The 26,495-nt window shown below is 43.8% G+C and overlaps 1 protein-coding gene across 3 annotated transcripts in view; it reads right to left on the bottom strand.

The window, feature by feature from the left end:
- The window catches only part of CC2D2A (coiled-coil and C2 domain containing 2A), a 129,895-nt gene that overhangs the window by 51,829 nt on the left and 51,571 nt on the right, over positions 1–26,495 (bottom strand). For all 3 annotated transcript variants that reach the window (XM_055589133.1, XM_055589134.1, XM_055589135.1), the window contains 7 exons: positions 21,893–22,102; positions 20,689–20,795; positions 17,335–17,475; positions 17,057–17,213; positions 15,720–15,961; positions 13,596–13,773; positions 1,975–2,131 (listed from right to left, as the gene is read on the bottom strand). In XM_055589133.1, the coding sequence (XP_055445108.1) occupies positions 1,975–2,131; positions 13,596–13,773; positions 15,720–15,961; positions 17,057–17,213; positions 17,335–17,475; positions 20,689–20,795; positions 21,893–22,102 (1,192 nt within the window). The remainder of the gene's footprint in view (positions 1–1,974; positions 2,132–13,595; positions 13,774–15,719; positions 15,962–17,056; positions 17,214–17,334; positions 17,476–20,688; positions 20,796–21,892; positions 22,103–26,495) is intronic.

Here is a 26,495-nt window from a genome sequence, read left to right as displayed (position 1 = left end):
CTGGACAGGACATTAATCATGTAAAAGGAGAAAAGATTTTTAAGCATGAAACATAGGCTTTCCTGGTGGCTCAGCTGGTAAAGAATCCACCAGCAATGCAGGAGACCAGGGTTCGATCCCTGGGTTGGGAAGATACCCTGGAGAAGGGAAAGGCTACCCACTCCAGTATGCTGGCCTGGAGAATTCCGTGGACTGTATAGCCCATGCAGTCGCAAAGAGTTGACTGAGTGACTTTCACTTTTTCACTTTTACAGGAACTTCTTGCTGTGGAGTCCAAGTTAATATTAGTGATATTAACACAAAACAACACCACTGGTAACCCTATAATAGCCTCTTTGTGTTTTCTAAAGAGCTTTCCTTCAGGGGCTTCCCTGGTGGTCCAGTGGTTAAGAATCTGCCTTCCAATGCAGGGACACGGGTTTGACCCCTGGTCAGGGAACTGACCAGGAGAAGGCAATGGCACCCCACTCCAGTACTCTAGCCTGGAAAACCCCATGGGTGGAGGAGCCTGGTAGGCTGCAGTCCATGGGGTCACAAAGAGTCGGACATGACTGAGTGACTTCACTTTCACTTTTCACTTTCCTGGATTGGAGAAGGAAATGGCAACCCACTCCAGTGTTCTTGCCTGGAGAATCCCAGGGACGGGGGAGCCTGGTGGGCTGCTGTCTATGGGGTCACACAGAGTTGGACACGACTGAAGCGACTTAGCAGTAGCGGGGAACTAAGATCCCACATGCCACAGGGCAACTAAGCCTGTGTGTTGCAATGACGAGCTGAATGTTGCGATGAAGACCCAGCGCAGCCAAAATAAAAATAATTAAACAAAGTGTACTTATTTTACTTTATGACTTAAAAAAAAATCTTTCCTTCATACTGAACACTGCATCTTGATCTTCAAAATAACCCCATAAGACATTTAAGGGAGGTATTATTAGACCCCTCTTATGAAAGAGGAAGGTGATAGTCAAAGAGGTTATGTGATTACGAGGGTCACACAGTTTGTCAGTAACAGAGTTGGAACTAAAAGCTTAGATCTCCAGGCTTTTCAACTGGTGATCGCATTTGGGACTCAAGGGATTCTTGCCTCCAGATATGCACCCACAACAAAAAATCACCAGGCATGCGAGGAAACAGAATCAGACCGATAAGCAGACAGGTGTTGGAATGCCAGATACAGAATACTGAAAAATATTCTCGCCTGGAGAATTCTATGGACAGAGGAGCCTGGCAGGTTACAGTCCATGGGGTCACAAAGAGTTGGACACTACTGAGAGGCTAACACGCACACAAATGAATGAATGAATGAAATGACTGAGAGTGCCAGAAAATGGCAAAAGGCTGTCAGAACTGATTGTGAAAAAAACTAAATAGGAAGGGGAAAAATACAATCGTTGAAATGAGGAACTCAGTGATGAATTTCAATGACTAGACACAGCCAGAAAGTGAATTCATGGCTTAGAAGACTGATTTAAAGAGATTACACAGAATATAGAAGTGAAAGAAAGAGATGTCAAGCACATTAAAGAGAGGTTAAAAAAACATGGTTGACAGAGTGAGAAAGTCCATGAGAGAATGAGAGATGAGAGAATAGTATTTAATAATATCCCCATTACAGTTATTTTCTTTCAGACTTTTCCACCATACAGATAACACTATGATGTACTTTTTTTTTTAATGCACAAAAGTTCTATCTTCATTTTGAATTATTTTTTCAGGAAAGATTCCTAGAAGTTGAATTAAGGTGTCAAAGGCAATCTAAAGGCCCTTAATGCACGTGGCCATACTTGTGCAGTTACATGAATTTACTGGCCGCCCATAGTGTGTGAAAATTACTTTGCAAAAAATCGTATGTGATTATTGCTTTCATCTGAATTTCTGATAGCAATGTTGTAATTGTCTGGTTGTCTGATAAGGGAAAAGAAAAAGATATTCAAATCTGACAGTGATTCTGTGAGCCGCTGAGGCCTTCCGTACCGCTTCCGACGCCCTCGTGGTCCAGGGTCACATGCTGGTTACTGCTAAACTCCACTTCTTCAATGGGAGCCCTTCCACTGACAAGAGCGGTTTCAGGAATAGGCAGAAACACTTCCGCCAGCAGGGTGGTGCCCCTGCGTCCAACTGCCTCATAGACCTGCAATTGAGGGAGAGAAAGAGCCAAATAAAAATAGCAACAGAGGGTGCTCGCTCCCAGATCATCAGTCCCTTTGTCTGTGCTGTTCACTGGTCTAGTCCAGAGCATCCATGTCAGAGTGGAGGATTGAGTTGTACTGCTCTGGTCCCCATGGAGACCAGATCATACCCTATTTGGCACGTTATCAGCATCCTGTCTTCTTGCCTGGCCCAATCATCTGTGGTAGAGAGGTTGATTACAAAGCACCAGGGTACTGCAAATATTTCTATTTCAGACGAATACGCATTAGTTTTGGAGAATAGGCTTCCTCTTTTTCCTGGTTCCAGTTATTTCAGAGAGCAACAGCATCAGGTAGAAAGGTGAGATAATTTGGACAAGCCACCAGATGGTTTATTATCTGCACCAACTTCAGAGTCAGTAGGAAAAGCATTATACCCTGAAGTACTCGAGGGTATTGGGTCAAATCTATTATTGGTAATAGAAAAGAATTATTGGTATTATTAATATAAAATCTATTCTTGGTAAACCTCTCAGTGTTTCCTTTAGGACCTTCATTTTTTTTGTTAGTTGCTGAGCCCTATCCATCTCCTTCACAGACCTTCTGTCCCCAAATGGGGTCAACGGGACCATCTATAGTTCTGATGCTAATTACTGTGGTCTCATCATCATGCCTTCACCGCAAGATGAAGACCCCATTGCCAGGGCATCCACCGATTGCAAATATACAATATGGTCTCAGTCGGACCCTCTGCTCCATGTGATCAAGCTTCCCCTGTATTCCTGGGTCATTTCACTTTTGTGGGAAAAAGATAAAATATTTCTCAGTTCTGCTGCCTTCCTTCCAGGTTCCATTGTCTCTCTCCACGAAGCCTCTCTGGCTGGTACATATTTTTCTAAAATGCAGATCTTGCTCTTTTATTTCTACTAATGAAACATTTCTATCTTTTTATTTTTAATTGGAGAATAATTGCTTTATAATGCTGTGTTAGTTTCTGCTGTACAATGACGTGAATCAGCTCTGCTACTGCTGCTGCTAAGTCACTTCAGTAGTGTCCGACTCTGTGCGACCCCATGACGGCAGCCCATCAGGCTCTCCTGTCCCTGGGATTCTCCAGGCAAGAACACGGGAGTGGGTTGCCATTTCCTTCTCCAACGCATGAAAGTGAAAAGTGAAAGTGAAGTCGCTCTGGCGTGTCTGACTCTTAGCGACCCCATGGACTGCAGCCTACCAGGCTCCTCCATCCATGGGATTTTCCAAGCAAGAGTACTACTTGGTGGGGTGCTACTGCCTTCTCCGAGTATACATATATCTCCTCCCTCTTTTTTATTTTTAAATTTATTTTTAATTGGAGGATAATTGGTTTACAGTTGTTGGTTTCTGCTATACATCCATACGAATCAGCCAAAGGTATACATATGTCCCCAGCCTCTTGAACCTCCCTTACACCTACCCCCTTCCTGCCACTCTAAGTCATCATGGAGCCCTGAGCTGAGTCCCCTGTGCTGTTCAGCAGCTCCCCACTAGCTCTCTGCTTTACATGTGATGGTGTATATACATCAATGCTGCACTCTCAGTTCGTCCCACTCTCCCCTCCCCTGTACTGTGTCCAAAAGTCCATTCTCTACATCTTATCTCTATTCCTGCCATGCAAATAGGTTCATCAGTACCATTTTTCTAGATTCCATACGTATACGCTAATATATAATATTTGTTTTTCTCTTTCTGACTTACTGCACTCTGTATAACAGGCTCTAGGTTTATCCACCTCACTGGAACTGGCTCAATTTCGTTCCTTTTTATGGCTGAGTAATATTCCATTGCATGTATGTACCACAACTCCTTTATCCATTCATCTCTCGATGAACTGTTCCTGTTTCTCTTCTGATGTAATCGATCCCCCTCTGATTATCTTTCCACTCACCACCTGAATGTGCAAAGATGACACTATGGAGTCTCTCTGCCCATCCTCCCTTAACACAGCACATGTTGTGCTGTGGATTCTTTTCTAAGGATGAGAAGGATGGATTCGTGTGGCCTGCTATCCAGGCCTCATCTGCCTGGTATTCACCAGCTCACATTTGCAACGTGGCTGATTGAGTTTGTAGGGGCTACTGGGACAAAGACAAAGGCAGAGGCTCCATAGGAACTGAACTCAAGACCCCAGACTGAGTACCACTGTGAGCTCTTCTAACATGCTGGGCGCATCAAGAGACCTGTGACTGTTCAGGGCTTACCCCTGCTTGATTCAAGGGCTCAGCAGGGAGCCACACTCTCCAACTTCATCTTAATTAGTAGACAGGTGATATTTTTAAATATCTTGCTGATATTGTGATCTATATTAAAAAGATCTTTTAAAGAAAGTTTCAAATATATGTAATATCAGAAGAATAATATACAATGAACCCATCACCTACCTAGCTTCAATTACCATTAAGTTATTGTCAATCTGGTTTTATCTATCTTCTCAACTATTTGCCTCTTCATTAGTATTCTGAGCTTAGACATCATTTCAGCTGTAAATATTTCAATATGTATCTCTAAAAGAGGATATAAAAAGGCATAATTACCATACAATTATCACAGCAATTCCTGAATAATGCCAAATATCAGTAAGTTTCAAATGCCCTTCAGAATCTCAAAAAATTACTATAATATTTTGAATCAGGATGACAATGATTTCATACACGGCAGTTGATTGGTATGTCCCTCAAGCCTCTATTAATTTATAAATGATCCCTCTCTCTTTGTATCTTTTTTTTACAGATTTTCTCTATACTTTTATTGGTTTAGAACTCTAATGGAAAAAGAAAGGTCAATTTTTTGGCTTATCCCAGCTTCTCATAAGAGCCTGTGGTTTTATAATATCACAGACTATAAAGAACATGGAACAGGTTGTTGCTTACTGCACAAGAGACCTTGGTTTGACCTGCTAAGTTATGGACTCTCTGGCATAAAGTTCCAGCCAGAGAGAATGGCGCATTTTTCTTTCTTTAAAATTCTTTTTGTACTTCTTGAATTTTTATTCACCCAGACAGGCCTTTCTTTGTGTGAAGCCACTAAGAGCTTTAGGTCTGATACCGTGCTTAATCTTAACCACAGTCCTATAAAGGATGGTTTCTGGTAAAGATTGAGCAAGATATCAGACCCCGCAATCCTAAATGATGGATGTGGGGCTCAGCAGAGGGGAGAAATTTCTCCTGGTCCTTCATCTCGTGAGTCACAAAGCTGGGATGTGAATCTACCACTGTCTCACTTCAGGATGCATTCACTTTTTGTTATGTTTTCCTCTCGGGTCAAGGAAAATCAGAAAGGTGAATAAAAGTTAAGAAATCTTTTAAAGCCATAGCCATAATCCATGATTTATAAAGTAAATATAATTACTTTAGACATATTGGTGAGAAATAATGATTGAAAGAGAATTAAAAACCTAAATGAAAGAATCACAAAACATGGAAATGCTGTATAAACAATGGCTAAAAGCAAAGGTTGGGTTTCCCCAGGTGGCTCAGTGCTAAAGAAACGACCTGCTAATGCAGGAGACATGGGTTCAATTCCTGGGTTGGAAAGATGCCCTGGAGAAGGAAATGGCAACCCACTCCAGTGTTCTTGCCTGGGAAATCCCATGGACAGAGGAGCCTGGTGTGCTATAGTCCGTGGTGTCGAAAAACAGTGGGACACAACTTAGTGACTAAACAACAACACAACAGTAACAAAAGGTTAAAGCACAGCCTTTGGCACGGGCAGTTGTGATTAAAAGATCACCGAGCCCTTCCTGTCTCCGACTCTCTGGTTTCTCAGATTCTCAAGGGACTGGCTCTCCTGGGCAGGGGAGGGTGCACTGTCCACTTTGTGAGGGTGTTTGAACTCCCTGGAAGGTTCTCTGCTGTATCGGACCCTGCGTGAGCACTGCACAAGGTTGTCACATGCCCACCCACACTTACTTGAATGCCCCCACCAATCCCTGGGCTTTCCCTGTAGGAATGCTTATCCCCTCTACTGAAATTCCTTGTTTATCATTTGTTTCACTGAAGAGTGAGATTCCTGAGGGTAGGGACCTTGTTTGATTTCCCTTTGATTGCTCAGTACCTCGTCTCTCTGTATTGATATCTTTAGAAAGGAGCATGTTGACTGTCACTGGAAGCGAGGTGTTAGATGACAAATCCATCGGATGGAATTGTTCCCTTCTCTGAACCGCTGGTAGACTTGGGAGTTGCCCAGTGGACGGTCAGCTCCTCCCACTGCCTGCAGAGGGCGGTGTGGTGGACAGGACGGGGCAGCCTTGTGGTCCGATTGGTCTGGATCTGAACCCTGACACTGCAACTTGATCTTGGGTATGACATTCCCCCACTTTTGCTCTCATTGTAAAATGAGGATGTTACCCAAAGTTCAGCAGGAAGGCAGTGGTGCAGCTTAGCTGAGATGGATGAAAACCTCTTTCCTTCTATATAAATGCCATTTCTTCATCTGGGCATACAGTTGGCAACAAGCATGTGCATTTTTCTAATACTTTGCAGTTTACAAAGGTCTTTCATAAACATGATTACACTTCCCAAATATCTCATTAAATCCTGTTGGCCAGTTGATTTTATTCAGTTTTATAAAATAGGCATTTCTTTTATTTAAATTAAATTTTAACTTGTAAGAATGTCTTTTCAAGGCACCCTAGTTTTTCTCAAGGAAGACATTAAGCTTCTGAGAATTTATAGGAATGTTAGGGCATATTCCATATTTAGAGTTAAATCATCTATATTTCTGGGTGCCCAAAAATAAGGAGGTAAAAAGCAAACTGCATTTTCACAAATGCTTAAAAACATGAGGGACTAATAAAACTTTGATATTACTTCAAGTTAAGGGAATACAAACCATACCAACAGTCAGAAAATACCATTTATGTTGGTAAAATGCTTCAGAAGGTGACATAAATGCGTATTAAGCATTTAGTTAAACCTTTCCTGACTTTGTATCTCTAACTCTTGGGCTTCCCTGGTCGCTCTGACAGTAACGAATCTACCTGCAATGCAGGAGATCCGGGTTGGGTCCCTGGGTCAGGAAGATCCCCTGGAAAATGGAATGGCTACTCACTCCAGTATTCTTGCCTGGAGAATTCCATGGACAGAGGAACTAGGCAGGCTACAGTCCCTGGGGTCTCAAAAGAGTCAGATAAAACTTAGTGACTAAACAACAACAACAAAAGCTTTGTAAAATAAGAATTTTTTTTATTTACATTAAACTTGAATATGTAAGATCTGTGTTTTCAAGACTCCCTAATTTTTTAAACCGCAGCTCTATTTAATGCTAGAATAGAATGCTCTTTTTAAAAGTCAGAGAGTGGACACTTCGGGCTTCATCAGTTCCGTTCAGTTCGGTCGTTCAGTCGTGTCTGACTCTTTGTGACCCCATGTACGCCAGCACACCTGGCTTCCCTGTCCATCACCAACTCCTAGAGCTTGCTCAACTCATGTCCATTGAGTCATTGGGCTTTATAAATATTTATAAACCGCTTTCTGCATAATTAAGTTGAAAGTGTGTTTTCTTTCCAAGTCAGGGGTTCTCAGCTTCAGCACGCCTGACTTTGGGGCTGAACAGCCCTTTGCTGTGATGTGTCGTGCTGTGCGCTGCACAGTGTTCACCAGCATCGCTGGCTTCTTCCTACGAGGTGCCAGTAGCTCCTCACCACCTGTAATGGTTAAAATGTCACCAGACATTGCCGGATGGCCCCCAGGGGTACAACGTTATCTTCACTGAGAAGCACTGCTCTAAGCAAAATGAGTGTGTGTGTCTGTTTGAAGGTGAAATGTTAATGAAGAAATAAGACAGGGAATATAATTTATGTTCAATGGTTCAAAAATTCCTGTTGTATTAAAAAAAAAAAAAAAAGGCAGCAGTGAATTCAGAATAGCAATTAGATCAACTGCTACCAAACTGGGACTCTGTGAGGTTATTATTAACTTCTGCTGCATTTGGAATGAGCTTTGCTCTAAGTCAACATTCTGGTGCAAATTTACCTGCTAACATCCGTGCTTAGGATAGTGTCGATAAGCCAAATCTTAGAAAAATGTAGGGGCATTAAGCCAGATGAAAGAAGAGTCCATCGTGAAGTGGTTTATATGGCAAGGTCTTAAGTCGTGATTCTCTGATCTTAAAACCTAAGCAAAGCAAAGCAAAGCAAAGCACGGCACGGCTTATCCTGCACATGTGGTAGCAGCGGATTTGGTTCAGGGGGCCGCCCTGCGATCTCAGCCCTGGTGGCGCCGTGGCTGATGTCCCCACTTCCCCTCAGTGTTGGATCAGACACTGTTTACTTCTGCACCCAGAGACTCCCCTCCCTCCCTGAAAAGACTCTGGGTGACCGAGGCCCGCCCTCCTCTGTGTCATCACTCCCAACTCAAAGGAACTTCCTATTCTGTATTTTTTGTTTAAAGAGTGTTTTTGATGTGGATCATTTTTGAATTTGTTACAATCTTGTTTCTGTTTTCTGTTTTTTTTTTTTTTTGGATGCAAGGCATGTGGGATCTTAGCTCTGACCAGGGTTTGAACCCCCAGCCCCTGCACTGGAAGGCAAAATCGTAACCACTGGGCCACCAGGAAAGTCCTGCTATTCTGTCTTGATTCACCTCTCATGAACCTATGGGATACTACAGGTTCATGAGTTTCCTGGTTTCTCTGGCTTTTCTGTTAGAACCATACTCTCAGGGTGGGGACACCGGTCCTATTTGGAGATGTGTCCTGGATGGCCCTCCTCCATCTCCCCAGAACGAGGGGGAGAGAGAATGAAGATACCCAGAGGAGGCTTCCTCCCAGAAGCTCAGCAGAGAAGGAGTCGGGGGTTGACGGGACGTGGTGTACTTTAGGGTGTTGTTGACTGGAGCACTTGTGGTTGATGGATGCAGTATCTCATCCCATCATCTCTCAACACTCCCACCCTCTTTCCTTTCCCTCTCCCACCCTCTCCTTCCAGTTTTCCCTTTTATTTTCCAAGTCATCAATCTTTTCTGCACTGGCCGCTTTTCCCACAGCTGACAAACGTGCTCCAATCAACCACACCCTAAAGTAAACCATGGTCCCCTGTCAACCCCCGATCCCTTCCCTGCTGAGCTTCTGGGAGGAAGCCTCCTCTGGGTATTTCATTCTCTCTCCCCCTTGTCCCGGGAAGATGAAGGAGGGTCATCCAGGACACATCTCCAAACAGGACTGGTGTCTCCACCCAGAGAGTGCGGTTCTATCAGAAAAGCCAGAGAAACCAGGAGAGACTCTGAAAGGGAGAGTCAAGTGACTTCCAGCTGGGTTAAAAGGAAAGTTCCCTATCTCAGTCCATGTGCCAGGAATATAAAAGCTCAACAGGACTGATTCATAAGGAAAAAAACAATAACGCTAAGATGCATAAAAGCCACCCAACAATATTACACAGCTGTTGTTAGTTTTGGGGAGTCAGGTTGATGAGTATGGGGTGGCCTGACAGGTGTGCATGATAAAGGAAAAGGAGTGAAGGTCATTATCACTAAGCTTTCTCTATTTCTAAGTCAAACTTCATTTTTGTGAAAGACCAAGTCCATGGAGTTGCAGAGAGCGGGACACGACTGAGTGGCTGAACAACAACAAGCATTTATTTTGGAAAGACTTCAGAATCCCGAAGTTTCGAGACCTTTCTGGAAGGACTCTGGTCCCATTTCAGCTTCTATCTTGTGAAGTCCCATCTTACCCTTCACTTGGGGCCAACTCTGAGGCTCTTTCTTTTTACTCTCTCTAGTCAAACCATCACAGGCTTCCCAGGTGGCTCAGTGGTAAAGAATCCGCCTGTCAATGCAGGAAATGCGGGTTCAATCCCTGGTCTAGGAAGATCTCCTAGAGAAGGAAATGACAACCCACTCAAGTATTCTTGCCTGAAAAACTCCATGGACAAAGGAGTGCGGTGGGTTACAGTCCATGGGGTTGCAGAGTCAGACTCAACGAATGAACAACAACAACAAATGAAGCAATCATCAAGTCCTGCCAATCCCTTCTTTCAAGGCTGTGTATGTGTGTGCGCTAAGTCACTTCAGTCATGTCTGACTCTTTGTGACCCCATGGACTGTAGCCCCCCAGGCTCCTCTGTCCATGGGGATTCTCCAGGCAAGAATAACTGGAATAGATTTCCATGCCCTCTTCCAGGGGATCGTTCCCGTCCAGGGACTGAACCCGCGTGTCTTACGTCTCCTGCATCGTCAGGAGTATTCTTGACCACTAGCGCCACCTGGGAAGCCCTCAAGGCTGCAGGGTCGCTTTAATTAATTCCTCCTCCCATTTCCTCTGTGAGTCCCCAGCCTCAGCCCCTTCCTCCTGGGCTTTCCGGGTGAGTTGGTGGCCTTATCCTCTGCTTTGTAGGGTTGCCCTGGCAGCCGATCTCAAGCCTGGCTAGGAAACACTGAGTCCTATGGTTTGAAACATGCAAAAAAAAATCAAACATCACAGTCGACACTGTTCCCTTCCATATACTGTGTATCCATACTCTGCTTAGAGTTATTTGCATTGGGTGGATCAAAAGGGTCATTTGGGTTTTTTGTGACAGCGTATAGAGAAACCTGAATGAACTTCTGGGTCACTCCAATAGCTGTCTCTCTCATCTCCCAGCTGGATTTAAAGCTCCCACAGGCAGGGCCATGCACATCGCTCTTTATACACAGCTTCCAACGTTCCACTAAACTCCTGGCTCAGCATCAGACCCTCAGTTGGCTCTCCACAATCAAGCAACAAACATTTGGAGCTTGGTGTTGAATCATCAAGGGATACATGATCATTCTGAGAGTCTCGGAACATTTTCTGAAGCACATTACCCTCTAAAGTTAAGCATTTGATAGCACTGGCATAAACAGATGCTTTTAAGGTGACTTTTCTTACCCTCCTGAAGTTGCCAGTAATTGTTGAACCTTCCCTTATTCAAAACTTGCAATCATATGGAAAATTTCCAAATGGTACAATATTATTTCTAGACAGTCAAAATACAATATTCTCTCAATTAATTGTATCTATAACCAGTACTCAATCATTCAGTAGAGAAATACTAAAATATTTTGCTAACTACACAGCTGTAGTTGTATCTGTGGACTTAATGTCAATTATAATAAGAAATATTGGCTGCCTGGAGTACAATGTTGAGGAGGAGTCTGAAGTTATATCCAGGCTCAGTGGGGGAAAATAGGCATACTTAGCTGTCATTTCTGGCAAGGGTGGTGGATAAGAATGAGAAATTTCTGAGTCAGTTGTAGTGAGGTGGATGAACCTAGCGTCTGTTGCACAGAGTAGTAAGTCAGAAAGAGAAAAACTAATATTATATATTAACACATGTATATAAAATCTAGAAAAATGGTACTGATGAACCTATTTTCAGGGCAGGAATAGAGACACAGATGCAGAGAAAGGACTTGTGGACACAGGGGGGGAAGGACAGGGTGGGACGAAGGGACAAATTGAGAGATCAGCATCGACAGACATATATTACCATATGTAAAACAGATAGCTTGGGGGGGCTCAGCCCGGTGCTATGTGATAAGGAAAATGGGTGGGATGAGGGCCTTGGAGGAAGGCTCAAGAAGCAGGGGATATATGTATACAAAGAGCTGACTCACGTTGATGTACAGCAGAAACTAACATAACATTGTAAATTATCCTCCAATTAAAAAAAGAGAGAGAGATTTCTGCACAAGTGGTGGATAAGGACTAGTGGTTTCTGCATGGGTGGGAGATGGCAGACAGCAGCACATGTGCCACATATTTGCAAGCCTAATTAACGTGCCTGTTGGTATCATGAAACAGAACCTGTCAGCAACATGAGAGGCTTTGCCAGAACAGCAAGCCTAAGACATTGAAGTGGGTTGAATTTGTCTTGTTTTTCATCACTGTTGCTTAGTCACTAAATTGTGTCCCACTTTTTGCAACCGCATGGACTGTAGCTCATGAGGCTTCTCTGTCCATGGGATTTCCTAGGCAAGAATACTGGAGTGGGTTGCCATCTCCTCCTCCAGGGGATCTTCCTGACCCAGGGATTGAACCTGCGTTTCATGCACTGCAGGTAGATTCCACTGAACGACGACTAGGGAAGCCCAGTGGGCTCAATAGTGTCCTGTAAAAATTTATGTCTACCTGGGATCACAGAATGTGACCGTAATTGAAAAAAATAGTCTTTCCAGGTATAATTAGTTAAAGATCCAGATGAGCTCATACTGGATTAAGGTGAGTCCTAAATCCAACAAGAGTGTCCTCGTAAGAGACAAAAAAGGACACACAGACGTGAGAAGGCCACGTGGAGATGGAAGCACAGTTTAGAGTGACGCTGCCACAAGCCAAGGAACACCTGGAGCCACCAGGAGCTGCAGAGGCAGGAAAGGTTCTTCTCTAGAGCTTCTGGAGAGAGCACGGCCCTACTGACACCTTGACCTCAGACTTCAGGGCCTTCAGAACTTTGAGAGAATAAACATCTTTTGTCTTAAATCACCAGATTTGTGGTACTTAGTTATGCCAGCTTTAGAAAATGATAACAGACACAAATAAATAGATTGCTAACGCTGGCCTTTAGGCTAGTGGGGAGTTTGATTTATTTTGGGGGGATCCTAGCACCTGTACCACCACCCCTATCAAAATGATCTGTGATTACAGAAATTGACTTCTCTGGTATATTATGCCAGAATCTTGGTTCAGCGTGAGGTTGAAGTTCTCTAATGAATGAGCCAGAGATCTCTCTACTCTCCCCCTCTCCCTTATCCCCCCGTCTTGTCCTGAGACACACACTTGAGCACCGTGGTCAGTTACTCTGCCAGCATTTTTGGGAGCCGAGCAGGGTAACAGATCTTCTCTGCCAAGACCTTAAGATGTGCCTCGACCTTCTGTTGCCTTTGAGACTCTATCAGGACACCAGTGTAACCAATGGATGACTTAAAGCCATCTTGCACCTGTGATGAGCAAAAATTCTTGGGACAGTGACTATATTAAAATATGGAGTGGGAAAAATTGGGAGATTGGGACTGACATATATACACTACAGTCACTTCAGTTGTCTGACTCTTTGCGATCCCATGGATTGTAGCCCACCAGGCTCCTCTGTCCATGGGATTTTCCAGGCAAGAATACTGGCATGGGTTGCCATGCCCTCCTCCAGCAGATCTTCTTAACTCAGGGATCGAACCCATATCTCTTGTGTATCCTGCTTTGGCAGGTGGGTTCTTTACCCACTGAGCCACCCGGGAAGCCCATATACTATTGCTACTATGAATAAAACAGACAGCTAATGAGAACCTACTGTAAAGCACAGGGAACTCTACTCAGTGGTCTGCGGTGACCTAAATGGGAAGGAAATCCGAAAAAGGGAGGATACATGTATACATAGAACTGATTCACTTTGCTGTACAGTAGAAACTAACACGACATTATAAAGCAACTATAGTCCAATAAAAATGAATTTTAAAAAATGGAGAGAAAATTTTAAAAAGGTACCTGCAACGTTAAACTCTCCGGCCAGTTGAATATTTGCAAATTGAAAATCTGTCCAAAGTGAACTCGGAAGTCCGCCCCGAGCGGCCGGCTCTCTGTCCTGGACACCTCCTTGTTGTTGAAGGTCACCTTTAGGAACACTGAGCGTCTCTTGATGTCCTCCCTTCGCATGACCTCCACCCTGCAGAGTGAGACCATCCACGGGTGGGTCAATATTCGTGTACTAAGTGTAAGTGGAGTGGCTGACACAAGGGTGCTGAGCAGAGTGAGATACACTGGAGGTGATGTTCCAGTTGCTTCAGTCTTCACTGAACCAAGGCAGCCACAGGTCTTGCAGGGACACCTCCCTGCAACCTACTGTATAGCACAGGAAACTGCTCAGTGTTCTGCGGTGACCTAAATGGGAAGGAAATCCGATATAACAATACATGTGATGTGAAATAAGAGGTACTGGAAAGCCTACAGGTGATTTCGAACTGTGGTCCAAGCATCATTGTGCTACAGTCTTTAAATTTTTTTTCCAAGCAAGCCTTACGTTTGCATCCCAACAGTTTAAGTAAACAGAATCATATTATTTGTCAAATGGAGTGAATTCAGACCATAAAGGCTAATAGTGGTTTATGTTTGGATGTGATGTTTTATCCTAAAAAAAAATCATAGCATATTGTAGCAGTTGGGTCAACTCAGCTTTTCCAAAATCCAAACTTTTTCCTAATAGTTTCTGACGGTGAGTCACTGCTCTTTGGCTGTAGGGAACTAAGAAAGGTTCCTTATTTTTAAAGGTCGTTTGAATCCCAGTAGAAGACAGGAGGTATCCCAGTAAGCATATCATTCTTATAGCCAGGAAGTTAAAAAAAAAAAAAAGTCAACACCTTCAAGAGCAGTCTTTATTTGTAGAGATGCCCACTTATTTATTTGTAGAGATGCCCACTCCAAATGCCACTTATTGCTTAAGTCAATAGTAACTCAGTCTGTTAAGGATTTGAAAAGGTGAGAGCAGAAAAATCCAAAACATACTCAGGGTTTTTTGAGTGTTATTTTTTTAATATTATGGTTATATGTATACATACAATGTAATACTTACCATGTTAACATTATTTAAGTAAACCATTTTGTGGCCTTAAGTACATCTGCAATGTGATGTGACCGACACCACTATTCTTCTCTAGAATGTTCTCATCATCCCAAAGAGAAATTCTGTACTCATTAAACTGGGAGAGTAGGTTTAACTTTTTACATCTCTATAATTTAGGCCTTGATGGACATGAGTTTTGAGCAAGCTTCTGGGAGTTGGTGATGGACAGGGAAGCCTGCTGTGCTGCAGTCCATGGGGCTGAAAAGAGTCGGACATGACTGAGTGACTGAACTGAACTGAATTTAGGCCCATCCTAGGTGTGAAATTGCTCAATTATTTTTCCTATAAAAAACATTTGACACCATCTCAAGAAGTATCCAAGACCCCCAAAGACTTGACTCTGAATTTTTAAAAAGGCTTATTTCCAGTAACCTCACGCCAGTGACAGACCTGATACACCTCCTTCTTCTGCTCAGCCCCCTCCCCTGACGGCCTGATGAAGGGGGTGGGTTATAATCACTGACTCAGGGAAACCTGGTTTATAGTCCCCAAACCCAGTGAAAACTCAGAAACTTCAGACGGAGGTATACATTTTTGGTCAAAATGGGACTCACTGTCAAAGACTGCAAAATCAAACCTAAATTTTCCCTTTAAAAGACATACCATGGGGACGTCCCTGGTGGTACAGTGGATAGGAATCCACTTTGCCAGGGAGAGGGCATGTGCTAGCAGTGATCAGAAAGGACACACTGAGGTTACAGATGCAGAAGCCACGCAGGCAGGCACTGTGCAGAGCACTCCCTCCAGGCAGCTTCCAGTAGTGAACTCCCCTGGGGCCAGTGGCGGTATACTGGGTGGGTGAGCCATAGGAAATCACCAAAGTCTGGACAAATACCTGCAGCAGCATACAGTCCAAGCTAACACATGGCTATAGAGAGCTCAGGATCCTCCCGATCATTCCATGCTGGCCAGGTGGTGTATACTCCATAGGGTGCACATGTGCATGTGTGCCTCGCATGTCAACCTCATTCACGGTCGGAGCGTCTGCTCACCTGGGACACTGGTCGTTGGGCGTCACGCTCCCCGCCAGGCTCAACTCCGGGACCAGCGTGGGCTCCCCCGGCCTCCTCCGGCTCTGGGCTGCTCTCTCCCTCACCTGCTGTTCTATCACCGCTCTGTCCACGGGCTCTGGAGGGGCGGGCTTCTCAGGCTCCTCCCCGGGACCTGGCTCCTCCCTCTCCTCATCGGCCGGATCCTCTTCCACTTCCTGTTTCTTTTTCTTCTTTTTGGCCCTCTGTTGGGTAAGAGGCAAACTTATCTTAAGTAGAAATTTTGGAATTTCTTTGAAAAGCACAGTCTTCAGATAGGCCTGGGATGCAAACCCAGCTTCACCCCCGTTTACAAAATGGGAACAATCATAGGAGATTTTTTCCCAGAGCTGTTGAAATGAGATCACGCCTGGAAAGCACTTATCACAGTGCCTGGTCCCTACAGAGAGCTTAAAAAAGTTGGTTATTCATGTGATCAGTTCTAAAGACCAAGGACGCATCTTGAAATTAAAGTAAGGCTTGTGAGCAGAACTGGTCCTGCAGGTCACACTGATCTTTTTTTTAATTTTTATTTTTAATTGGAGGGCAATCATTTTACAATTTTGTTTTGGTTGCTGCCACATAACAGTGTGAATCAATTGTAAGTATATATATATATATATCTCCATATATCCCCTTCCTCTTGGGCCTCCTTCCTACCCCTCATGTACCCTAATGTTCACTGCAGCACTGTGTACAATAGCCAGGACATGAAAGCAACCTAAATGTCCATCAACAGATGAATAGATAAAGATGTTGTGGTACATGCATACAATGGACTATTACTGAGCCATGAAAAAGAAGAAATGTGAGTCAGTTGAACTGAGGTGGATGAACTTATGCCTGTTACACATCCTGATTTTTACTTATTGTTCCTGATTCAGTTTTGCAGGGACATGTGTACAAAGTCACACAATTTTCTGACAGAAACCCAGAAGCACAATACCCTACATTCATTGGTGTAAGGTGTGTAAAAGGCTTAGCACAGCACTTGACACACTCATGAGCAATTACTATGTTTTACTTATTTGCTCACTCAGATAGTCACAGCCTGATACAGAGACCAGTCTTTGGAAAAAGCTGGCTCTGGTATCCGCTGGCCGGGTCACATTTTCGACAAGTGCATCAACCAGTTCACCCTCTCATCCTTTTGTTCCTGAGCAAGAGGGCCAGGAGGAGACAGAGAAGAGCAAGCAGGGGACCCCAGTCTGCCTGCTCAGTTTCCCTCCTCCTGCCCCAAGCGGCCTCCTCCCAGCACCCCCTGTCCTCCAGGGCAGCTCTGTTTAAGGCTGTTCACAGACCTGGGCTTTCTTCCAGGCTTTCCACTGCTGCAGTGTGACTCTGTACACTTCCATCCTCTGTTCGTACTCTTCTGTGTGCTCTTCCAGCAATTCATTTATCTCGGCCTGAATTTCTGCTTCATATGCTTCTTCGTCGGCTTTCTGGTCAACTTTTTCCCTTAAAATAATTTACAACACTCTAGGTATTTCTTGAAATTAAGTGACAGAGTAATAATAACAGCAAATACATTTTCTATGCATGCTATAACCCAATAAAACAATGTTTGAAAAAAGCTTACTTTCGCAAAACAAGTTTCAAGGGAGTATTTGTAAACCTCTGGAACTCTCGGAGGGACTTCATCTCTTTCCAGACTTTTATGATGGTCTTAAGCAATGTTCGATCTTTTTCTTGTTCAGCATCACGCAGTTTTCTTGTTTGCCTAGGAGATATAGTATATGGATATGTATTTAAAAGTTATATGGGTGTGTTTGCAAATTAAAAATAGAAACTAATAACACTATAGTGATTGTATAATTAATTTCATAACTATGACATTTCTTATGTACTAGAAAACCAAAAATATGAAATGCAAATTTGAAGTCAGTAGGATACTGGTCTGTTTCGAGAGGTTATTTAATTTTGTTTTCTCTGGAAGAATCTGACTTCAATAAGACTAAATTACCTAGACAGCATATTAAAAAGCAGAGACATTACTTTGCCAGCAAAGGTCCGTCTAGTCAAGGCTATGGTTTTTCCAGTGGTCATGTATGGATGTGAGAGTTGGACTATAAAGAAAGCTGAGCGCCGAAGAATTGATGCTTTTGAACTGTGGTGTTGGAGAAGACTCTTGAGAGTCCCTTGGACTGCAAGGAGATCCAACCAGTCCATCCTAAAGGAGATCAGTCCTGGGTGTCCATTGGAAGGACTGATGTTAAAGCTGAAACTCCAATACTTTGGCCACCTCATGCGGAGAGTTGACTCATTGGAAAAGACCCTGATGCTGGGAAAGATTGAGGGCGGAAGGGGAAGGGGACAACAGAGGATGAGATGGTTGGATGGCATCATCGACTCAATGGACATGGGTTTGGTTGGACTTTGGGAGTTGGTGATGGACAGGGAGGCCTGGCATGCTGTGGTTCATGGGGTCACAAAGAGTTGGACACGACTGAGTGACTGAACTGAACTGAACCATTTAAAATTCTCATTTATACTGTGCAGTCTTAAACAAACAGCCAGCTTTGAAGTTGTGAAAATAAAGGGCCCAGTAAATATAGTTCTCAAGGACTAAATTATTGTAAATAGGAAAGTATGTTGCTGAACCAGTTAACAACTGGTATATTAAAGTCTATCTGTGTTAGTACAAATCACAAGTTCTACATTTAGGAGATGAAGTAATGCTACTACATGCCCTGGCGAGTTTTCTGTGCTGACTAGATTAGCAAAGTTTGGCTTGATTTGTAGAGGCATCATTTGAAAATGTTTTCATTCTTATTGAATGAAAATGATACTTTATGTATTTGGGAATTATTTAATGCCTAATTTTGTCCCCTCTACAAATAATAGCCAAATCCAAAACCCAAATGTGCTTCATTATGCTATTAGTTAGTAGATTAATTAATTCAATTTTTTTTCCTCTTGAGCAAGCACCTGATGTCATCCCAGGGGATTCAGAAGCACATAAGAGATAGGTGTCTCTGTCCTCAAAAGGCTTCCCTGGTGGTTCAGACAGTAAAGAATCTGCCTGCAATGCAGGAGACCCAAGTTCGATCCCTGGGTCGGGAAGATCCCCTGGAGAAGGAAATAGCAACCCATTCCAGTATTCTTGTCTGGAGAATCCCATGGACAGAGGAGCCTGGCGGGCTACAGTCCATAGGGTCACAAAGAGCTGGACATGACTAAGTAACTAACACTTTTACTTTCTGTCCTCAAGAAGTTTATAGTTCAGCTCAGAAGACAGACACACAGATAAAGGACTGAAGGTCATTCAGTCGGTATCATGGAAAAGGAAGATGGCGGAAAATAACAGCCGGTTAGTTATTGGGTGGTCAAGACTGAGGACTCTTTGAAGACCTTAGAAAAGCTAGAAGGCCATGAACTAGAATAAGACTCGTTTTGGACAGTTAGGACGTTTGGGATGGACATGCACACACTGTTATATTTAAAATGGATGACCAACAAGATCCTACTGTATAGCACAGGGAACTCTGCTCAATGTTATGTGGCAGCCTTGACGGGAGGGGAGTTTGAAGAATGGACACATGTATATGCATGGCTGAGTCCCTCTGCTGTGCTCCTGAAACTATCTCAACACTGTTTTATCAGCTATGTGTGTGTCCTTGCTCCGTCACTCAGTCGTGTCTGACTCTTTGTGACCCCATGGACTATAGCCCTCCAGGCTCCTCTGTCCATGGCAAGAATACTGGAGAGGGTTGCCATTTCCTCCTCTAGGGGATCTTCCCAACCCAGTGATTGCATCGGTGTCTCCCACGGCTCCTGTGTTGGCAGATTCTTTACTTGAGAAGCCTTTATTCCAATATAAAACAAAAAGTTCAAAAGTTAAAAAAAAAATAATAAAGGTACTTCAAGAAGTAACCTAAAAACCTGAAAAAAAAACTACTTCATTTCTGAAAAATCCGATCATCTGAGTCTTCAGTGATTATTTACTCAGGGTTTTTGTTTGTTTGCAATGTTTAGAGTTACGTTTGGAGACCTCTCCATTCATCCCCTTCTTTCCCGCCCTGGAGGAAGAAACTGGCATATGTGTCTTTTCTATCCCTACGTGACACAGATGTGTGTGTACCTGGAAGACATGAGTATCATTTCACGTGGTCTTTAGGTTTCATGACCCGTATCACACAGCGAGTATCCTCTTCCAACTGGATTTTTTCACTCCACACTATTGTATCCACGATACACACAGGTCTAATTCAGTCATTCTTAACTAGTATGGATGTTCATTACAAGACCGAAGCTGAGGGGTTCATTCTGGTGTGGGGTTATCTCGAGCTTCTTGCTGTTGTAAGTGATACTGTGGAACCCTTGCACATGTCTCCAGGGTACAGGTGCCCACAGCTCTTTGGAGTGTCTTAAGCAGAATTGCAGGATTCTAACTCATGGGCATTTTCAACTCTTTGTTCATTTCTGAACAAGACACTCTCTCAGAAGTGGTGGCTGTAGCAATATTTGTTTACACCAACAGAGGGTGCAAGTTATCATATTCTGCTCCCCCCAACCACTTTCCCCAGTCCTCCATGCCCCCACCTTCATCCTCATTCTCTTATTGGGCTTCAAATTTGGTGTTAATACACTGGACGTATCTCATTATTTCGTTTGACAGTGAAAGTGCCCGTCGCTCAGTTGTGTCCAACTCTCTGTGACTCCATGGACTGTAGCCCACCAGGCTCCTCTGTCCATGGGATTCTCCAGGCAAGAATACTGGAGTGGGTAACTATTTCCTTCTCCAGGAGATCTTTTCCACCCAGGGATCAAACCTGGGTCTCCTGCATTGCCGGCAGATTCTTTACCACTAGCATCTCCTGGGAAGCCCATTTGGTTATAATGTATTCAATGCATTCAGGAAAAACTCTGAAAAAATAAACTCTCAACAAGCACAGGAAAAAAAGCAGCAGTTATAATCATAGACTTTACTCACCGAATCTCAGATTTGTATTCATTGATGGTTTTGGGGGTTGTTTCAAGAGTCTTAGGAGTTTTTGCTGGATTAAGGCCCATCTGAACAGCACTTCTTAGAGCGTGGAGCTTAAAGAGATGTGGATTCAAGTTTTGAGTTAGAAGCTCTACTCCTCACCACAAGTGATGTGCTTGGACCCGCCCACTTCTCCAGGGTAAGATGATGCCTGCAACCTCAGACAGGCATCGTTTAGGACGACGCAACGGATGTGCAAGCACTCAGACATCTGCATGCTTCCACCGAAGTGAACTTTGACAGAAGTATTGCCTCTAGTCTTTATTTGTGTAGTTTATTTATTTTTAATTGGAGAATAATTGTTTTACAATATTGCGCTGGTTTCTGCCATCCATCAGTATGAATCAGCCACAGGTATACATACGTCCCCTCCCTCTTGGACCGTGTGTGTCCATTCTTATTCTGTGGTCCAGACCCATCTGCTCATGACAGGTGCTTCCTTTACTCTAGTGTCCCAGAAACAAGTTTTCTTTCAAGGGAAATGGAGTCTTTTCTGAAGTCTGGACACAGAATGATATTCTTGCGATACAGAACATAAAATTACAGACTCATAAGAGCAGGCATTGTGGTATTATCTCTTATTTGGGCAGTAAGATTTAAGATCAGGGCCTAAGACTAAAATTATCTGTAATCAAGACTACCCATGAATATTCCACAGGACAGTGTCACATTAGAAGTAAATCCAAAATGGATAGCCATTTCTTTGAGCATCAGTTGAAACAACTGACTTTTGTTGTTTTTGTTGATACCCCAATAGGTATCCTATTGGGGAAATTAACATGTAATGATGAGAATGTCTCTGAGGACCAAGAAATTCTCAAACTGTGAACAATCTCACCCTCTGAGATCACACAGGCAAGACGCAGCCTCGTATCTTCCTTCTAATACCCATTCGAGGTGGGTGAGATCATTTGCTCGGTTTGCACAAATGGTTCTATAAGCCAAGCGTGTGCCACTGAATTTGCACACATTAAGTGTACATTGTCCTAGACTTTCTTGTGCCTATAGGTAGGACAACACATCACATCCTAGACAGAGGGAACATGAAGGAGGCACATGAGCCTTTGCTGCTGGTTAGGTATTTGTATCGATTGGGCTCCTCGGGAGAACCAACCCCATCAATAATTGGCACGCAAGAGATCACAGATACCTTATCAGTGAGAAACTTTGCCTTGTTCCTCTGGCGTCTTGCGAGGTACTGGTCATACAACTGGGCCAGCTTGGCTGCCAACACATGCTCTCGGCTAAAACAGGGGTGATGAGTGAAGATTAACCCCAAAATATCAATGTCCAGTTGGAAATTGCCAGGAGAGTCCCCAGATCCAATGAGATGCTGACTTCTGTGGATGTATTTTACTGCCTGCCAAAGAGAGCAGAATGTGGGGGAAACACAGTCAAGCACTTCCTAGTTCTAACGTGCAATGGGAAAGCCAGGCGCAAAGTCCCTTCTACCCTGATCAAGCCAGGAGAACCACGCTCCAGTCCCCATTCCCTGGAGCTTTCGGGGCCTGCCCTTTTCTGAACACCACTTCAATCTTGCTTTTCTAGGTCTTTCAGCATTTATCTCTACTGAGTCATAGCCCTAATCTTTGTCATGCGACTATCTCATTTCCTGGAACTCTCGGGTTTTGCAGCTGGTGACCTTGAAATTCTTTTAATGAGAAGAGCATAGATTCTAGTCCAAACTGATCATTACTTGGATCGTAGACACTCTCTCCATGTGGACAAGTTTTTAGTTTGCAGACAACAGCCAGAGACTAACTTACTGAACCAAGCTTCGTGCTGGCTCTTGTTTTCCTGGGAAGAAGAAAATTAGTCTGCAAAATAACAGAGCAAGAGGGAGGTGGGCAGCTGAGTGTGTCAAAAACAGGAGTGGAAATTTCCACTGGGACTTTCCTGGATCACTTGGTGCACAGTGTGCTATATCAACGTGTGTTTTTCTTCATTAAACTCATTCAGATACTCTATGTCGATCACTGCTGCTCTTCTGGGAATCTAGTTTTGGAGGCCAGGAGCTCCAAAACGGGGAGGTGACCTTTTTGATTTTGTGTCTTCATGTTCTCTCCTTGTCATGAATACTGACTACAGTCAGAATGTGGGCTTTCACACTTCTTCAAGCCTCCCCTTTACGGAGAGGAACTTCTGGAAGTTATTTATGTTGTCTGGAAAATATTCAGCCAGTTCAGTTCAGTTCAGTTGCTCAGTTGTGTCCGACTCTTTGCGACCCCATGGACTGTAGCATGCCAGGCCTCCATGTCCGTCACCAACTCCCCGAGTTTACTCAAACTCATGTCCATTGAGTCGGTGATGCCATCCAACCACCTCATCCTCTGTCATCCCTTTTTCCTCTCACCTGCAATCTTTTCCAGCATCAGGGTCTTTTCAAATGACTCAGTTCTTTGCATCTGGTGGCCAAGGTATTGGAGTTTCAGCTTCAGCATCAGTCCTTCCAATGAACACCCAGGACTAATCTCCTTTAGGATGGACTGGTTGGATCTCCTTGCAGTCCAAGAGACTCTCAAGAGTCTTCTCCAACACCACAGTTCAAAAGCATCAATTCTTCGGCGCTCAGCTTTCTTTATAGTCCAACTCTCACATCCATACATGACCACTGGAAAAACCATAGCTTTGACTAGACGGACCTTTGTTGGCAAAGTAATGTCTCTGCTTTTTAATATACTGTCTAGGTTGAAAAGATTATGTGGCCCAAATGTTTTATTTACAAGTTATGAGGTTAAATGGCAGCTGCAACTACTCTACTCAGAAGTGACGCTTTCATCCTTCTTCGGCTGTGGGTAACATGTTCAGGAGTCTCTTCGTTTAACCTTCTTCATGGTATCATGTAAAGGTGCTGAACTAGGGACAGAAGCCCTGGATTCCAGCTCTGGCTCCACCTCTGAGGATAAAGATCCCACTGGCAATTTGTATGTCACCAGGCATCATATAAGGCTTCCTGGTGGCTCAGACAGTAAAGAATCCACCTGCAATGCAGGAGACCCAGGTTCAATCCCTGGGTTGGGAAGATCCCATGGAGAAGAGAATAGCAACCCACTCCAGTATTCTTGCCTGGAGAATTCCAGGGACAGAGGAGCCTGGCAAGCTATAGTCCATGGGGTCACAAAGAGTTGGACATGACTGAGCAACTGAACAAGAACAAGGCATTGTATAAAGTACATCACGTATATCACCTCACTCATTCTGTCAGGGACCCACGGGCTGTTACACAAGATCCTACTCGTGGGCCCTGGAAGGGGTCCACCTTCCTGCAATAACTCCAAGAGATGAGTGGTTGACTACACGTAGCGGGACCTGTTTGTGAGCAGCCGTAGATTGAGAGGGGGAAACTGGGACATGAGCTTTACAACCTGAAGCAGGAAGGATGAAGCCTGAGATATGCAGAGGGAGGGATGGAAAGCCGATGGGCGGACTCCAGAATTAGAATCCTAGCTCACAAGATCCCATTGTTCTCCCCATCAGACTAAGCTTGGAGGTCACGCTGTGTGGATGTGTGTGGATGTGCATGGATGCATGGACAAAGAGGCATTCACACTTGTTATACAGTGTGATCTGCTTTTCAGTTACTATTAGTCATTGAAGTAGTAGCAATATTTGACAGTAATACATACACATATGAGTCTTCATTTACCAGTAAATTCGTTGTTGGGTTTTGTGTTACCTTCTTTGTATCGATATTCATGAGTAAGGATATATGAGTGTATTTCATTTTAGTCTTTCAATTTCATACTTATTTCCCCCCTAAAAGATTAGTAGACTCTTAATGTATATTTAGGATTTGTGATTTCCTACAGGCATCCAATATGGCATACCCTCCATTTTCATAAAACAGTAAGTTTTCTTTCTTAGAAAATAAGTCAGTCTGTCTTTGATGAGAAGACCTACACACAGATTTTTTTATTTAAAAAAAATTGTTCTTGTAAAACTGGGATGTGTTTACAAATAAGATAGGTTTGAAAAAAAAATGGATTAACTATACCTCAGGCATTGCTGTTCAGTTGCTAAGTCATGTCTGACTCTTTGTGACCCCACAGACTGCAGCCCACAAGGCTACTCTATCCTTCTCTATCTCCTGAAGTTTGCTCAGATTCATGTGCCTTGAGTAGGTGATGCTATAAAATCATATCCTCTGCCACCCCTTTCTCCTTTTGCCTTCAATCTTTCTCATCCTCAGAGTCTTTTCCAGTGAGTCGGCTCTTTGCATCAGATGGCCAAAGTATTATAGCTCCAAAATATGCTGAGTCAAATCTCCCTTTGGATTTACAGGGAGGGAACCCCATCCCCACAGAGGTCATATTCCACCAATATTTTGTACCTTCTGAAAGCCCTAGTTCTGACATTAATATCTTCACCCATCATGCTGCCACAACAAAGGCCCATCTCTTTCCTCTTTCTTTTGGGTAAGAGTATTCAATTTTAACCTGCCGTCGTGTTAAGGGTTTGAACCTGCAGGTGGTGACCATGTGTCTTACGATCTTTCTGGCCACCTGGATTAATTAAAACATTTCCACCTCTCAAAGACTTGTGCCCCTGAGCATCAATCCAGAGACTTAATGGAAACATTCCTCTCCAACTGCCTGGCTCCTGCTGGTTCTTGCTTAGCCGTTCCTCTTACCAGAGGTTTCAGAGTTCTGGGCTCACTCAGAGTGTGGCCCTCAGGTTCTGCCTTATACTCTGCTTGGTGTGAGTGAGTAATGCCGGTGGCATGGGCCTGTGTGTGTGCTGTGTGCTCAGTCCAGCTCTCTGTGACCTTGTGGACTGTAGCCCGCCAGGCTCCTCTGTTCATGGGCTTTCCCAGCAAGAATACTGGAGTGGGTTACTATTTCCTCCTCCAGGGGATCTTCCCAACCCAGGGATCGAACCCTCATCTCCTGCAGCTCCTGCATTGCAGGCGGATTCTTTACTGCTGAACCAATAATATTTCTAAGGTATATTATTTTCATTTCGAAGTTGTTTGATTCTTCAGTCTTTGGTGGAAAACTGAAAATCTAAACTATCAGAGGCGGTGCATGTGGATTGTCTGCTGACGTTCTCAGTGCAAGCAGGGTTGCATGCCGATGAAAGAAAAATTTCAAGGTTGTACAGAGAGAGAGCAATCATTGGTGGAATTAAAGTAAAATGTATGTATTTGCCCTCCCTCAGAAAACAATAGCAAGAGAACCTGAATCCAGCCCAGAGCCAGCAATAGATTCTACAGCTGTTGTTCTGGTCTTCCTGGGAAGTTTTCTCATTCTCCATCTTCTGGGTATGTCTCCAGGATGTCAGGTTGGGGAGTGTATGTTCCTCTTAAAACTGACCAGTTTGTCCTTGGTGTTGATCATGGGGATCTTGCTACAAGATATGATCCTTTTCCTCTGGCATCTCTGAGCTTACATTATCAATGTCCTAAGCCATGGAAAATTCTGGACTGCCTACAACAGGAGAGAAGTTTCTCCATTCCATAGGACAGAGGGTTCTCCATTCAAGAACCAGAGGAAGGAGACGCAGAGAGAGAGACTGCCAGCACTGAGTCCCTGGCCCTAGGGTCCGGGTTCCTAAAGCCCCACCTTCGTTTTGTGATTCATCTCCAGGTCCTTCCAGCTTTGTGAGTCACTAAGTTCTCTCCTCTTAGGCTAGTTTTCGGTGGGTTTCTGTCACTTGCAACTCAAAGAGTGCTGACTACTACAGTTCTTCTAATGTAGCAGGGGACAGAGGGCTCCCCAGGGCATGCTAGTGGTAAAGAACCTGCCTGCCAATGC

This window comes from Bubalus kerabau, chromosome 7 (genome assembly GCF_029407905.1).
Source record: "Bubalus kerabau isolate K-KA32 ecotype Philippines breed swamp buffalo chromosome 7, PCC_UOA_SB_1v2, whole genome shotgun sequence".
Taxonomy (NCBI): Eukaryota; Metazoa; Chordata; class Mammalia; order Artiodactyla; family Bovidae; genus Bubalus; species Bubalus kerabau.
The sequence above is the reverse complement of the archived record's forward strand: the minus strand, read 5'-3'. Positions and strand labels throughout refer to the sequence as shown.